Source organism: Triticum dicoccoides, chromosome 4A (genome assembly GCF_002162155.2).
Source record: "Triticum dicoccoides isolate Atlit2015 ecotype Zavitan chromosome 4A, WEW_v2.0, whole genome shotgun sequence".
Taxonomy (NCBI): Eukaryota; Viridiplantae; Streptophyta; class Magnoliopsida; order Poales; family Poaceae; genus Triticum; species Triticum dicoccoides.
In genome coordinates, this window is record NC_041386.1 from 333722356 (window position 1) to 333736909 (window position 14554).

The following is a 14554-nucleotide window of genomic DNA, read 5'->3' on the forward strand; positions in this document are numbered from 1 at the left end:
CAAACATTGTGACAATTTGATTACCCTTGAGCATCATAAAGAGCTTAGCCTTCTTTTGGGGTATGAGGAAATGAAACGTATAACTGAGGGTATTCCAAAGTTTAATCTTGATAAAGTTCTTCATTTTGATCTAGAGAAAATTTATATGTATTGTGCGGTGAATTGCATTGAAAATCCTTATATTGCCAACTACATAAAGAAAAGAAAACAAATAGAAGATGAAGAGAATACTAATGAAAGGGAAGAGACTTCCCAATATCCTCCTATTATTTCTTATGATGAATCAGGTAACGAGGAGGAGCCTCCTATTCAACCAATCTCATTAATAAGGAGCTCCAAAAAGAGGATTGAACCCACACATGATGTGGTGAAGAAGAAGAAAAGAAAAAGGAAGAGAGGTAAGAAGATATCTCTCTCAAATAATGCTGCTCCTATTACTATTGTGCCTCATGAAAATATAATTGTGGAAGATAATGATACTTCTTATGATCTTGAAAATCTTTTTAGCACTTGCTTGGAAGAATATAATAATTGCTATACTATTGGTGCTATCTATACTATTAATGATGAGAGTGATTATGCTTATGATATGAAAAGGCCCATGCTTGGGGATGATATGTTTGATGAAGATGATGTTTTTGAGAATATATTTACTGCAATTAATGTTTGTCCCAAGCTTGGGGAAGCTATGATTAATGAAGCTGATATTTTTAGTCTCCCAAGTTTTGATATGCAAGTTTATAATGATGATAGTATGCCTCCTATTTATGATGATTATTGTGATGATACATATGCTATAAAAGGTAGTGAGGATTATATTTATAAAACTTGTCATGATTATGATTACCCTTTCTCTGAACATTACTCTCTTAATGTGGAAATAATTTATAATATTCAAGTCTCTTATGATACTCCCACTATCCCGAAAGAGAAGAATTTTGCTTATGTGGAGAGTAGTAAATTTTCTATGCTTGTAGATCATGAAAAGAATGCTTTAGGTGCTGGTTATATTGTTGAATTAATTCATGATGCTACTGAAAATCATTATGAGGGAGGAACATATGTTTGTAGGAATTGCAATAATATCAAGTTTCCTCTCTATGTGCTTAAAATCTTGAAATTATGCTTGTTTTACCGTCCTATGCAAGTTGATTATTGTTCCCACAAGTTGTTTGCCCACAAAATCCCTATGCATAGGAAGTATGTTAGACTTAAATGTGCTAGTCATATTCTTCATGATGCTCTCTTTATGTTTCAATTCTTATCTTTTATGTGAGCATCATTGAAATCATCATGCCTAGCTAGGGGCATTAAACGATAGCGCTTGTTGGGAGGCAACCCAATTTTATTCTTATTCTTTGCTTTTTGCTCCTGTTAAGTAATAAATAATTCATCTAGACTCTGTTTAGATGTGGTTTTATGCTTTTAATTAGTGTTTGTGCCAAGTAGAACCTTTGGGGAGACTTGGGGAAAGTCTTGTTGATCATGTTGTAAAAACAGAAACTTTAGCGCTCACGAGAATTGCTGCCATTTTTATTTGGAGAGTGATATTTAGTTAATTATTTTTGCATATGATTAATAGATAAATTCCTCAGGTCCAGCAATTTATTTGAGAATTTTATGAGTTCCAGAAGTATACGTTTGATCCAGATTACTACAGACTGTTCTGTTTTTGACAGATTCTGTTTTTCGTGTGTTGTTTGCTTATTTTGATGAATCTATGGCTATTAAAATAGTTTATAAACCATAAAGAAGTTGGAATACAGTAGGTTTAACACCAATATAAATAAAGAATGAGTTCATTACAGTACCTTGAAGTGGTGATTTATTTTCTTATACTAACGGAGCTTACGAGTTTTCTGTTAAGTTTTGTGTTGTGAAGTTTTCAGGTTTTGGGTAAGGATTCGATGGACTATGGAATAAGGAGTGGCAAGAGCCTAAGATTGGGGATGCCTAAGGCACCCCAAGGTAATATTCAAGGATAGCTAAGAGCCTAAGCTTGGGGATGTCCAAGGCACCCCAAGGTAATATTCAAGGATAGCCAAGAGCCTAAGCTTGGGGATGCCCCGGGTGGCATCCCCTCTTTCGTCTTCGTTCATCGGTAACTTTACTTGGAGCTATATTTTTATTCACCACATGATATGTGTTTTGCTTGGAGCATCATTTTATTTTCTTTAGCTTTGCTTGCTGTTTGAATAAAGTACCAAGATCTGAAATTATTAAATGTTAGAGAGTCTTCACATAGTTGCATAATTATTCGACTACTCATTGATCTTCACTTATATCTTCCGGAGTAGTTTGTTGTTGCTCTAGTGCTTCACTTATATCCTTTTAGAGCATGGTGGTAGTTTTATTTTGAATAAATAGATGAACTCTCATGCTTCACTTAGATTATTTTGAGAGTCTTAATAGCATGGTAATTTGCTTAAAATCCTAATATGCTAAGTATTCAAGAATAATAAAATTCTCTTATGAGTGTGTTGAATACTAAGAGAAGTTTGGTACTTGATAATTGTTTTGAGATATGAGGATGGTAACATTAGAGTCATGCTAGTTGAGTGGTTATGAATTTGAGAAATACTTGTGTTGAAGTTTGTGATTCCCGTAGCATGCACGTATGGTGAACCGTTATGTGATGAAGTCGGAACATGATTTATTTATTGATTATCTTCCTTATGAGTGGCGGTCGGGGACGAGCGATGGTCTTTTCCTACCAATCTATCCCCCTAGGAGCATGCGCGTAGTACTTTGTTTCGATAACTAATAGATTTTTGCAATAAGTATATGAGTTCTTTATGACTAATGTTGAGTCCATGGATTATACGCACTCTCACCCTTCCACCATTGCTAGCCTCTCTAGTACCGCGCAACTTTCGCCGGTACCATAAACCCACCATATACCTTCCTCAAAACAACCACCATACCTACCTATTATGGCATTTCCATAGCCATTCCGAGATATATTGCCATGCAACTTTCCACCGTTCCGTTTACTATGACACGCTCCATCATCGTCATATTGCTTAGCATGATCATGTAGTTGACATCGTATTTGTGGCAAAGCCACCATTCAATATTCTTTCATACATGTCACTCTTGAGTCATTGCATATCCCGGTATACCGCCGGAGGCATTCATATAGAGTCATATCTTGTTCCAAACCCATTCCGAGAATGTTTTTCTCCGGCTCATAAAATAATATTTCGGAGGTGCCGCGGACACGTGCGAGTGTGTCTGGGCTCAGAACGGACAACGGAGAGAACTGGCAGAACCGGACTGACGCAAGTTTTGAAAAACATGCAGATGAAATTCAAATGATGACATGGAAAAGTGCAACACGCAAGCGAATGACATGGCAACGACGGCGAATAACTGGAAGACACCTGGCGCATCGGTCTCGGGGCGTCACAACCGCGCGCTCTACCTATGACGCTCAGTTTGAAGACCGCCAGGCGCTCAACTTCAAAACATCCATCTGGAAGGTTTGGGCTCTGGGCAAGATGAAAATGCTTCTATGGTTTTTGCATTTGGACAGGCTCTGGTGCAATGACAGATTCCAGAGACACGGCTGGGACAACAACTATTTCTGTCAGTTGTACGTACGGAACCTTGAGACCTCATCGCACCTCTTCTAGGAGTGCACATTCGCCATCTGGGTCTGGAACAAAGTGGCAACCTGGGTTGGCTGCAATGCACTGGCACACACCAACTGGAGCACAGGCAAAACAATGACCGAGCGCGTCCGTATGATCATCGATGGAGTATCTCCAGGCACAAGGAAGGGAACCAGATCGATACTCCCCTTGGTGGTCTGGCACATTTGGTTCGAGCGCAACACGAGCACCTTTCGGGGGAAGACCCCAAGTGTGAACAACATCATTGAAGCCTACCGCCAGGACATGGAGCAATGGAGGATTGCCGGAGCCAAATGCATCGAGCACCCCCTTCAGGGACGTGCCATGAGATATCGCGATCAGGCTGATTTGCTAGCTTAGGAGCCCGCTAAGCTGGTAGTGTATTTTTTTTTCTCTTACAATCCACTGATCACTTGATCAACAACTGTTTTTTTCGCTCTCTCATGCTTATGAAATGAAAGCCGGAAATGGTCACTTTCAAAAACATACTATGAGAATAATGGAGGTAGATCCTCGAACTAGAACGAGTAGAAATACATCTCCATGTAGCAGTGTTGGTTGCAACTCGTATGACAAATGTTAATGCATGTCCTCAATTATTTTTTCCAACTATAATGCAGGAAAATATGCTACAATAATAGTTTTTTTCTACAAAATTAATGTGAAGTTTTGCATTCTTTATGATCTGTTTTGAGTTAGCTTGTGTTTTATGCCTAGACAAGCACACTCTGTTTCCTTTTGTTCAACTCATGTTTGCATGTTGCACCATGTGTTTTGCCTATTCGCTGAATCGGAAATTTTAGTGAAGTATGCCTGATAGGATCACCATGCCTACAACTCGTGCAGCAAATCTCACAAAACGCTTCTAGTATATATAATATGAAACTACATTCCATAATGAATCCAATGATATTGATTTTATTGTGAATGTTGATATTTTTTCTATAAGTTTGGTCAAATCATGGATATTTTGACTTTAGACAAAACTTATACGCAAACTAAAGGGCCGGAGGGAGTACTTATAAACACGTCACACGTCCCACATCATCGCATGGGCGTCGGAGAGAAACAATATCTTCATTGTTCGCTCCACCTATCGCTTAGCCATGGACGAGCGCGAGCGTCCATTGGCAACCGCCACGAACAGGGCACCGGATGGTCGTCGCGTCATCTGAAAGATCATTTGGGGGTGTCCTGCTCCTCCTAAGGTATGCGTGTTCGCATGGAGAATTGTGTCAAACTCCCTCGCCACATGGGCAAGCAAATTTTACCGCCATCTCGAACTTACTGATGTTTGTCCCCTGTGTGTGGAACGAGAGGACGGCTTCCACGCGCTGTGCAGGTGCCCACTCGCCAAGGAATTGTGGCATACCATGGCACAAGACTGGCAAATACCAAAGATGGAGTCCATCTGCAACGACGGACCGGAGTGGCTCTTCACACTCCTTGACCCTCTTACGGAGATGGCACGCATGGTGGTTCTTATGATCATGTGGCGGGTGTGGTATATCCGCAACGAGATCACCCATGATAAGGCGCCACCGCCCACATAAGCATCCCGCAGATTTCTTCTGGGATACATTAATTCGCTAATGTGTATACAACAATTCCCTCAAGCTGATATGGAGAAAAGGAAGATGATGCTGCATGAGGGAGAGCGGACCACTCAAAAGGAACATGTGCGGGAGTATGATAGGTCTTGGACGCCACCACCTCCAGGATGGACAAAGCTCAATTGTGATGGTAGTTACGTACAGCCTACTGGTGCAGCAGGAGGAGGCATGCTTCTGCGCAACAAGAGAGGTGATGTTCTATATACAGCGTGTAGGGAGATGCATGCATGCGACAATGGTCTTCACGCGGAGCTAGCAGCATGTAGGTAGGGCCTAGCGTTGGCCCTGCACAGGACAAATTTGTCGATCATGGTGGAACTAGACTAGGTCGCGTACTTGTTGAGGAGATCTGACGGATGATGGCGGGTCATTCGCATACTAAAGTTAGTCATAAGCTCGCCGTGTATGGCTGCAGCACACCCCAGACAGCGGTTTGGCTGTTTTCGGGGCTGGACTCTATTATGAACTTGTGTAAGGCTGAGAAGCCTCCTTGAGTAATGAAATCTCTCTTCTCTCCGAAAAGAAAAATCTAATCGCACAGAATACATGCGTATGCCATCGTCGTAGTCAAAAACTGTAGCTGCACTTTAGAGCATTTGGGATAAAGATACAAATATAATGAGCAGGGCCTGTTCACGTAGAAAACCGAGCACGTACATCGTATTAACATATATATAAACTCAGCTTGAACATGCAAGAAAGGCAAAGCCGACTCGAAACAAACTGAAACTTGCCTCCCAACGCATGTTGCACAATGAGAGTTAGGATTTACATAAAACAGTAACCCTACTCATCCTTAAGAGTAAACCGACATTCGGACACGAGCTCACCGGGCATGCTGATATGGCCAAGAGAGAAGTGCATATTTCAACCCCGAACTTTTGGACTAGTCTAATTTACAACCCCGAACTCCAATACCGTCTAAACTATAACCCCCAACTCTCAAAACCGGCCAGTATTCAACCCTCCCCTCTTTGTTGACCGGTTTTAACCTGGTTGACCGGTTTTGACCAGTCAACAGGTCCAGTCAGCATGCCACATCAGCAAAAAATGCAAAATTTCCAAGGAAACAACTTGTAAAATCAAAGAAAATACAGGAAAAGAAATAAGAAATCCAATTTCTGAAAAACACGGAAAATAAAAAAAAACAAATTTCCAAAAAAATCCAGAAAAAACCCAAAAACTCAAATTCCAGAAAAAAAAATATTTCCAGAAAAAAAATCATTTTTTATTTTCCCTAGCTTTTTTCGCGAACAATTTTTTTGGAATTTTGCTTTTTTATATTTTTTTCCTAATCTTACAGATTTTTATTTACTTTTTCTTGAAATTTTGAAAAAAAAATCTGACGTGGCATGCTGATTGGACCCGTTGACTAGTCAAAACTGGTCACCCCAGGTCAAAACCGGTCAACAGAGAGGGGAGGGTTGAATCCTACCCGATTTTGAGACTTGGGGGTTGTAATTTAGACGGTATTAAAGTTCGGGGTTGTAAATTAAATTAGGGCAAGAGTTCATGATTGAAATATGCACTTCTCTCTATAGCCAATAAGGCTCTCATCTCCAAAACATCAGCGAATGTGCCTGCTAACTGCAGACTCCCACATCAATATCAGTAAAACTTCATTTCTTGGTTGGACTTGTATCACCAAACTTTGGTAGTGTCAAAAGCGTGTTCAACCGGGTGAAGCCCTCCAATGACCTCTCATCTCCACTTATATTTGGGTCACATTCATCATCGGCATCCTCTGGAATTACCCTTTTACTGAAGTGCTGGGGGGTCCTTAATCGCGGTGGCATCCCTGGACTAGATCCAATTCCCTTGCTAGCAACAGACAGCCCTGATAGCCCACCCGCATCGGCTTCTTTGCTCAGGAAAAGGCAGATCACTGCACAGTCATCCGTTTTGGAGGTTGGGTACTTGAATTTCCAGGTCTGATTTGCTAGATCAACAACAGCACGGGCTGCGCCAGAACGGCCAGAGCATGAGGCAACAACTTCCACCACTTCCTGGTTGGACAGAACATCCCACACCTGTAACCAGAGTGCAATTGGGTATTAGAGTATATTAACAGATGGGCAGTGCATTTATTGAATCAGAAGAAACTATTGTTTCCCCATCGAGAACAAGTCACACAGAAAGCAATGTTTATTTATTTTTGTTTGGTTACCCCATCAGTGGCAAGGACAATGAACTGATCCTTCTCCATGATTCGCCTATAGGTGACCTCAGGTACAGAGATCAGCCCAAAATCCTTTAGACAAAAATCACCAAAAGCTCGTGCCATTGCTAGGCCTGGAGAGTTGCAGTTAGGAAGCCAAAGGCGAGCCACATCTGGTTCATCCTGGTGAGCAAAGACCCGTCCATTACATCGCTTGATCCTCCTAGCCTCTCCTGTTAAGATATTAACATTTCGTTACGGCTCAAATAGCATTCATCACGACAGTAGGAACAGATTTTTTTTAGGATACGGGCTCAGAAGGGAACTAGTGTTTAGTTTGAACAGACATTAATAGACTAACCTACTAGAGAAAACGGTGCATTCACCTAGCTACATGTCCCACACTGACATAAACAAAACAACCTTCATAACTGCAGCTAGAGAGGACCAACGATTGTCGCAAGGGAAACTGTTTCCCGGGTAATGAATCCGCACGGCACATTAGTAGATCAAAACCATATGGCACAAAGGTCAAACCATATCGGTAAAAAGCAAACTGACAAAAGTGTGTATATATACACCATGGTGCCTGTAATTCTAATTAGGAAGCATATAATTTCCATGATTAGGAAAGCCTGTGGACACGATCAGAAAGGCACATGCTCAACTTAATGAGTGAGACAAGTAAGTGGCCACTACTCCAGCAATTTCTTGCACGCATCTTGATACAAACCAAGGGCTACTAGCTAGCTATGGTGTATATATAAAATGATTCTACAATCCTGGGAGTACCGCTCCTCACATATCACACAGATGAATCGATTATATCTCTTTATATTTTTAATATACTTCATTAATAATTACTGGATGCTCCAAAGTTATAGGAAAATTTCCATTTGAGACCATATATTTCATATTATTTGCACATAAACTGTTTTTAACGTAAAAAATGGTATATTATTCAAACTAAGGGCTGCGATGATATATTTTTGTAAAACTTGTATTGAGGATCTTAGAATAATTAATAAGGTACATTAAGAATGATAAAGAGGTATAATAGATTTTTTTTTGGAGGTATATTGAATATGGGAGTACATACTGCCAGGAGTCAAAAAATTAGTTCAGAGATATGTGTGCGCGTGTGTGTGTGTCTGTGTCCCTGTGTTAATTATATTTATATATACAGGACTAATTTTTTGTACTCCTAGAGGTATGTACTCCCACATTCAAATATACCTCTTAAACAAGCATATTATACCTCTTTATTATTCTCAATATACCTCAATGCAAGTTTTGCGAAAAAACATCGCCGAAGTCCATAGTTTATGCAGTATAGCTTTTTTACGTACAAAAATGCAGTTTACATGTAAATAAAATAAAATATGTGGTCTGAATTGTAATTTTCCATGAAACAGTTAATGATCGACTTTATTTACATTTTTAGGAGAGCCATCTACATAAAAGCATTCCAGCAGAGCCCCTATCCCATCCCCTATTCTAAATTTTAGAAATAGTGGTAGAAAAACTCCGCCTATGTTGTCTCAACATAGTCGGTGCCAAGCCTGGGTAAAGGAGAAGGGTTGTGATAGACCTGGTGAGCCAACATCAAAACTCAGCCACACTTATGGAGATGGAACCCAGAAGAAAATGGACAAGGGTCAGGCCGTCACCCCCTTGGTGGCGCGCCATATCTTCATCTGGATACGGTGATAAGTGAGCAGGGACCGGGTCGTCGCATCCTTCGTGGCGCGCTACATCGACGCCCGGGTGTAGTGAAAAATGAGCAAGGGTCTTCGCATTTGACTCGATGTATGTGAAGGGTAAGGAAGCTAGCCAAGCCTAGTAGGATCTGCTTAGGTAGCTGGAACGTAGGGCCTTTAACAGGTAAGTTACGGGAGCTAGTTGATACAACAGTGAGGATAGGTGTTGATACCCTTTGCGTCCAAGAAACCAAATGGAGGGGACCACAAGGCGAAGGAGGTGGAGGATACCGGCTTCAAGTTGTGGACACGGGAACAACTACTGGCGAGAAGCTCTTCTCATAGGAGGAGACCTCAATGGCCACGTGGGCACATCTAACACAGGTTTTGAAGGGGGTGCATGGGGGCTTTGGCTATCACATCAGGAATCAAGAAGGAGAAGATGTCTTATGCTTTGCTCTAGCCTACAACATGATAATAACTAACACCTTTAAAAAGAGAGAATCACATCTAGTGACTTTTAGTAGTGGTCAACACTACTGATTGATTGTGTTCTCTCAAGAAGAGAAGACATGTGTGCTTGCCTAGATTGTCAGGTGATACCTGGAGAGAGTGTTGTCCCTCAACATAAGCTTGTGGTGGCTGACTTCCGTTTTTGGATTCGTGTCCAGTGGGATAAGTGTGCCAAAGTCACTAGAACGAAGTGGTGGAAGCTTAAGGGGGAGGCAGCTCAAGCTTTCAAGGAGAGGGTCATTAAGGAGGGTCGTTGGAAGGAAGGAGGTGCTCCATCTTATTGCATCCCCATTGAGGTGTGAAGAGGCCTCGGAGACATAGCGATAGTATGGCTAGCTAAGCTTTTCAACCTCATTTTTCGGGCAAACAAGGTGTTAGAAGAATGGGGGCGGAGTATATTAGTACCAATCTTCAAGAACAAGGGGGAAATTCGAAGTTGTAGTGTTGTACTAATTACCGTGCAACTAAGCTGATGAGCCATACAATGAAGTTATGGGAGAGAGTCATTGAGCACCACTTAAGAAGAATGACAAGCGTGACCAAAAATCATTTCGGTTTCATGCCTGGGAGGTCGAGCATGGAAGCCATTTTCCTGGTACGGCAACTTATGGAGAGATACAAGGAGCAAAAGGACCTGCTTATAGTGTTCATTGACTTGGAGAAGGCCTACGGCAAGATACCGTGGAATGCCATGTGGTGAGCGTTGGAGAAACACAAAGTGTAGCTGCGATCTGGGGTCTATGTATGGTAAACCATAGATGGGAATGAGCACGATCTAAAGGCCTCCCTAGTGTAGTTGTGAATCAAATGTTCATGATTTGCATACAAATAAAGATGATTGTACCATATCCATCATGTCAAACATAATATAGAAGTTATCCACAACTAAAAACAAAACTGCTTTATTTCTAACTTTTGTTTCTGCAGTAAAAAATGTTGTGAAGTTACTACCATGGTTATCAGCAAGAACAAGGTGAAAATTCTAAGTCACCACTCTTCAAATATTAGAAATATAAACATATATAAAATGATTGGAGACAAGGAAGAGATAACATACATTCTTGTTCTGAGAAAATGAGCAAGAATGTGCCAATTCAGCAGCAACAGAAAAAGAATCATTCAATTAATGGCATCACATAAACAGTCACAAGTAGTAGGATTAAGCCAACACATTAAACAGAAGAGATATAATATAGAAGATTCATTAATTTAAACTTGAGAGTGAAAGATATTTACTTGGATGATCAGGTTTCAGGTCAACTGTCAACTGATGGGCAACCAAATGACCGTTCTGATCTCTAGTGCCTAATACAGCTCTAGAGTCACCTAGATTCCCGACAATAAGATCCTGACCCTGATGGTATAGTGAGAAAAAATCAATTGCTCATACCTGGAACTTTTGAGTAATTAAAGCCATTCAAGGAATAGGTTCCACTGTACCTGTTTAATTAAAGTAACTGCGGTAGTTCCACTGCAAATGCTATCTATGTTCCGATGTAATTTAAGCTCCTTATCCATAACTCTAAAAGCTTTTCGGAAAGACTCTTTCATTGAGTCAAAGAATTCTAGATGTTCTTCTTTCTGTGCGGTGAATGTGGGAGACTTGTCCTCTGCATCTGGGTATGGAGATAAACTCTCTTCTAAAACTGATCCATCTGAATTGCTGGTTGGGCTCTCCCCATAGTCATCATATATCAAATCACACAGCTTCAAAGGGAGAGTATCTCTTACTTTCCGCGCGACGAGATGGCCATGTGGACCATGACCATCAAAAACTCCACAAAATACTGTGTCTGATCTCCCATTGAAGTTCTGTACATCATGCCCCAAGGCATCCAAGAGCAAGAAAACAAGGAGGCAAACATCAATATCCATTTGTCAAGTATCTATATAATTTAATGGAGAATGCTACAGCGCGAATGCAACGGCGACGTTGACAACCACCTGATGTCAATGAAACGCGACGTTGACATACACCTTATGTCAATGCATGCTCAGCCATCACACTTGCGGAGTCGGTCGTGCCACAAGACCAGGCTCCACACGTTCACTCGATACAATTGGCATGATTTAATTCATAAAGAGTGTCGAAAGTGGAATGAGTTAGAAAAGGTCACTATTCTGTTATACTTTTGATATGCACGCAACTGTTGGATTCAAATAAATGGTTCACACAAGGGGGTACTCTTTGACTGGGCGAGTCATTTATCTGATCCTGCATTTGCAAGCATGCCTCATTCAAGCATGGACAGTTTCATCTAGAACATAACCTCATGGCCTAAAACGCATAATAATCAATAACCACCTTAACTAAGAGACAGCATATGGGTAAGCAAGACGGTTGCCATATCCAACAAATAAGACTTCATAGTTCATATGGAAGTATGGAAGTGGGAAAGATGGTGGCCAATACTTAATCCACCATCAGTTAGAGCTAGAAACATCTTCCATGAGCAACATTCATAGCCATCGAGTTGTTTCTTTTCAAATATCAAGCCGAAATGTAGTCTCGTGTTGGCTAAAACAAGTTGGATCATTATGCCTTGTTTATCCTGTGAAAGCCCCTCAAGTTGTTGGCAATTCATATTTTTGATTTTATTAATGTATCATTTTAACTTGACGTTGCCCGATAAATAAACAACCCCTAATTGTTGACGATACTTCAACTCCCAGGAAACTATTTTACTACGCAAGCTCATTAGTAGCCATTATCAAATAAAGAGGAAATGAACATTCAAAGCACCAAAAGTGTAAATAAAGGGATCTTGTTGTGCAGATACCTCCCACGCGACCATGGCGTCTTGGTTGGTGCCCTTCTTCCCCTGCCGCGTGAAGAGGCAGGCCACATTGCCAGACCCAGTCCAAGCAATCCTCCTGGGGGCCTCCTCCCCCCTCCTCCTGCCTCCTCCCACCTTCCCGGGTAGGGCCGCCACCTCGATCGGCCGCTGGTCTGCCGGCAGGCACGACCCAATCGCCAGCGCCCTCACCACATCCTGCAGGCAATCCAGGCACCCGCCTCCACCGCCCCCTCCCCCACCCCCCGACGACGGCGCCGCCGTCGCCACCGCTGCCGCCGTTATAGCCGCCGTCTTGCCCCGTTGGTCACAGCCCAAGCCACCCTCAAAGATTCAACCTCTGCCCAAACGCAACGCTGCCAAGATTTCGATCTTTGCGAGAGGGACAGTGGCGTTCTTTGATGGCGTCGTGGGCGACCAACCAGCACCAACGGGGACACGTCACGAGCTAACCAGAAAAGTAGAGAGGGCGGGATCGGACAAGAATAGGGAGGGAATCCGACAGCGAAAATGGGGACAAAGAAAAATAGCAAGGGAGCGGGGAAGAACAAGTGGCTCGGCGTGGTTTGGTGCAAGGGGATCGGCGGCCGGATCGGTCGGCTCCTTATGTGGACCGGAAACGTTCATACTATGGGAAGAAAATAAAAACTTTATAAAAAATCTACTCCCTCCTTCCATCTATATATGATCTAATGATTTTTTCAAAACCGTCTTTGACTATTGACAAGATTATGGATGTACAATGATGGCATATGGATACAGATGCCTCATGACAAAAAGTAACTTGAAGCATATGTGTTGATTTTTTCTCCCTAATGCAATCTACTGCTAGTGAACCTCATCAAAAATAGAAAGTAATTTTCACTACACATGCATCCCTCCTCTCCATTTTAACTTTTTAAACTTTATGCACTGGACCACACTTTTTGTCTCTAAGTACCCGTCTCCTGGAGAGGATCCCGCTTCCCCATCCGAACTTACTTTTTCTGTTATTCGATCCTACATGGCATGTGAGGCATCACCCTGAGGCTATGCATTGACCATGCCCTTAATACATGACATGCATAATGTAAAAATTATATCATTGAAATTTCCTTTCACATACGAATTTGATGGTATGCTTTGTGTAAGTTGCATGTCATATATTATTGCTTTAACATATAGTCAAAGTTAACTTCGAAAAACGTATTAGGCCCTATATAGATGAAAGGAGGGAGTAAATGTTATGCATCTCAAATTCTATGAGTATGAATATAAACTACTAGCAAATATGCATGTGCGTTGCAACAGGAGAAAACTGGAGTAGATATAAGATAAGTCTGAATCAAATACCAAGATGACATAAAGACTTTTAAAATGTCATTTCAGAAACTATGTCTGAGTGATGTCATGACGAGATAAGGAAATTTTGAAAAGTCATTTCAAAAACAAAAAATGTGATCGTCACATCACGACTTGACTTCCTAAAGCGTCGCAACGAAAAAATATCGTTAAGCAAACTGCATTTGATAGCCCCTGCCTAAGTTAGACTAAGGAATGAGTGTCTCGCCTTGACCTAGCATAGATCGGTTTATCATAATCAGTAATGTGGCACCAGAATAAACGTAACTGTGTATGAGGGCAAAATAGAAATTTAGACATTTTTATATAGCTTACAAAAACTAATTCATAGAAAGTTGTGTCAAATTTTGAGGGCTCACCGTTGTACAAGACACGAAAACCTTTTTTACCCAAAGCGAGGGACTAGATAAATCATAAAACGACCTCTACAGATCTCCTAATAAAACATGTAGGTAAGCGAAAGTTCGTTCTGTTAATTATTTACGGCTCTATTTTAATTTTTCTGAAAATATTCATAAATTTCATGGACATTTTTATCAAATTCCCGATTTTTTTAATACTGAATCTTTTTAAAAATAATCATGAAAATTTATTTGAAATCGTGATTTCTTTATACTATGCGAACAATTTTTCGAAACCATGATCATTTTATAATTTTTCGAATGTTTTTTGAATTCACTAACAGTTTATGATTTGTCAATACTTTTTTTTAAATCTCACAACCGTTTGAAATTTGGTTCTTCTGGAAATCACGAATTAATTTAAAGAAGAAAAAACTAAAACAGAAATGAGAATGTAA

General features: G+C 40.9%; 1 protein-coding gene across 1 annotated transcript in view; it reads right to left on the minus strand.

Moving 5' to 3' along the window:
• Window positions 1-5880: 5880 nt before the first annotated feature.
• The window catches only part of LOC119283515 (probable protein phosphatase 2C 75), a 28071-nt gene continuing 19397 nt past the window's right edge, over window positions 5881-14554 (minus strand). Inside the window, exons 3-7 of the mRNA XM_037563027.1 lie at window positions 12400-12738; window positions 11060-11431; window positions 10856-10973; window positions 7416-7639; window positions 5881-7278 (exon numbers count right to left, since the gene is read on the minus strand). Of these exons, the coding sequence (XP_037418924.1) occupies window positions 6868-7278; window positions 7416-7639; window positions 10856-10973; window positions 11060-11431; window positions 12400-12738 (1464 nt within the window). The 3' untranslated portion in view covers window positions 5881-6867. The remainder of the gene's footprint in view (window positions 7279-7415; window positions 7640-10855; window positions 10974-11059; window positions 11432-12399; window positions 12739-14554) is intronic.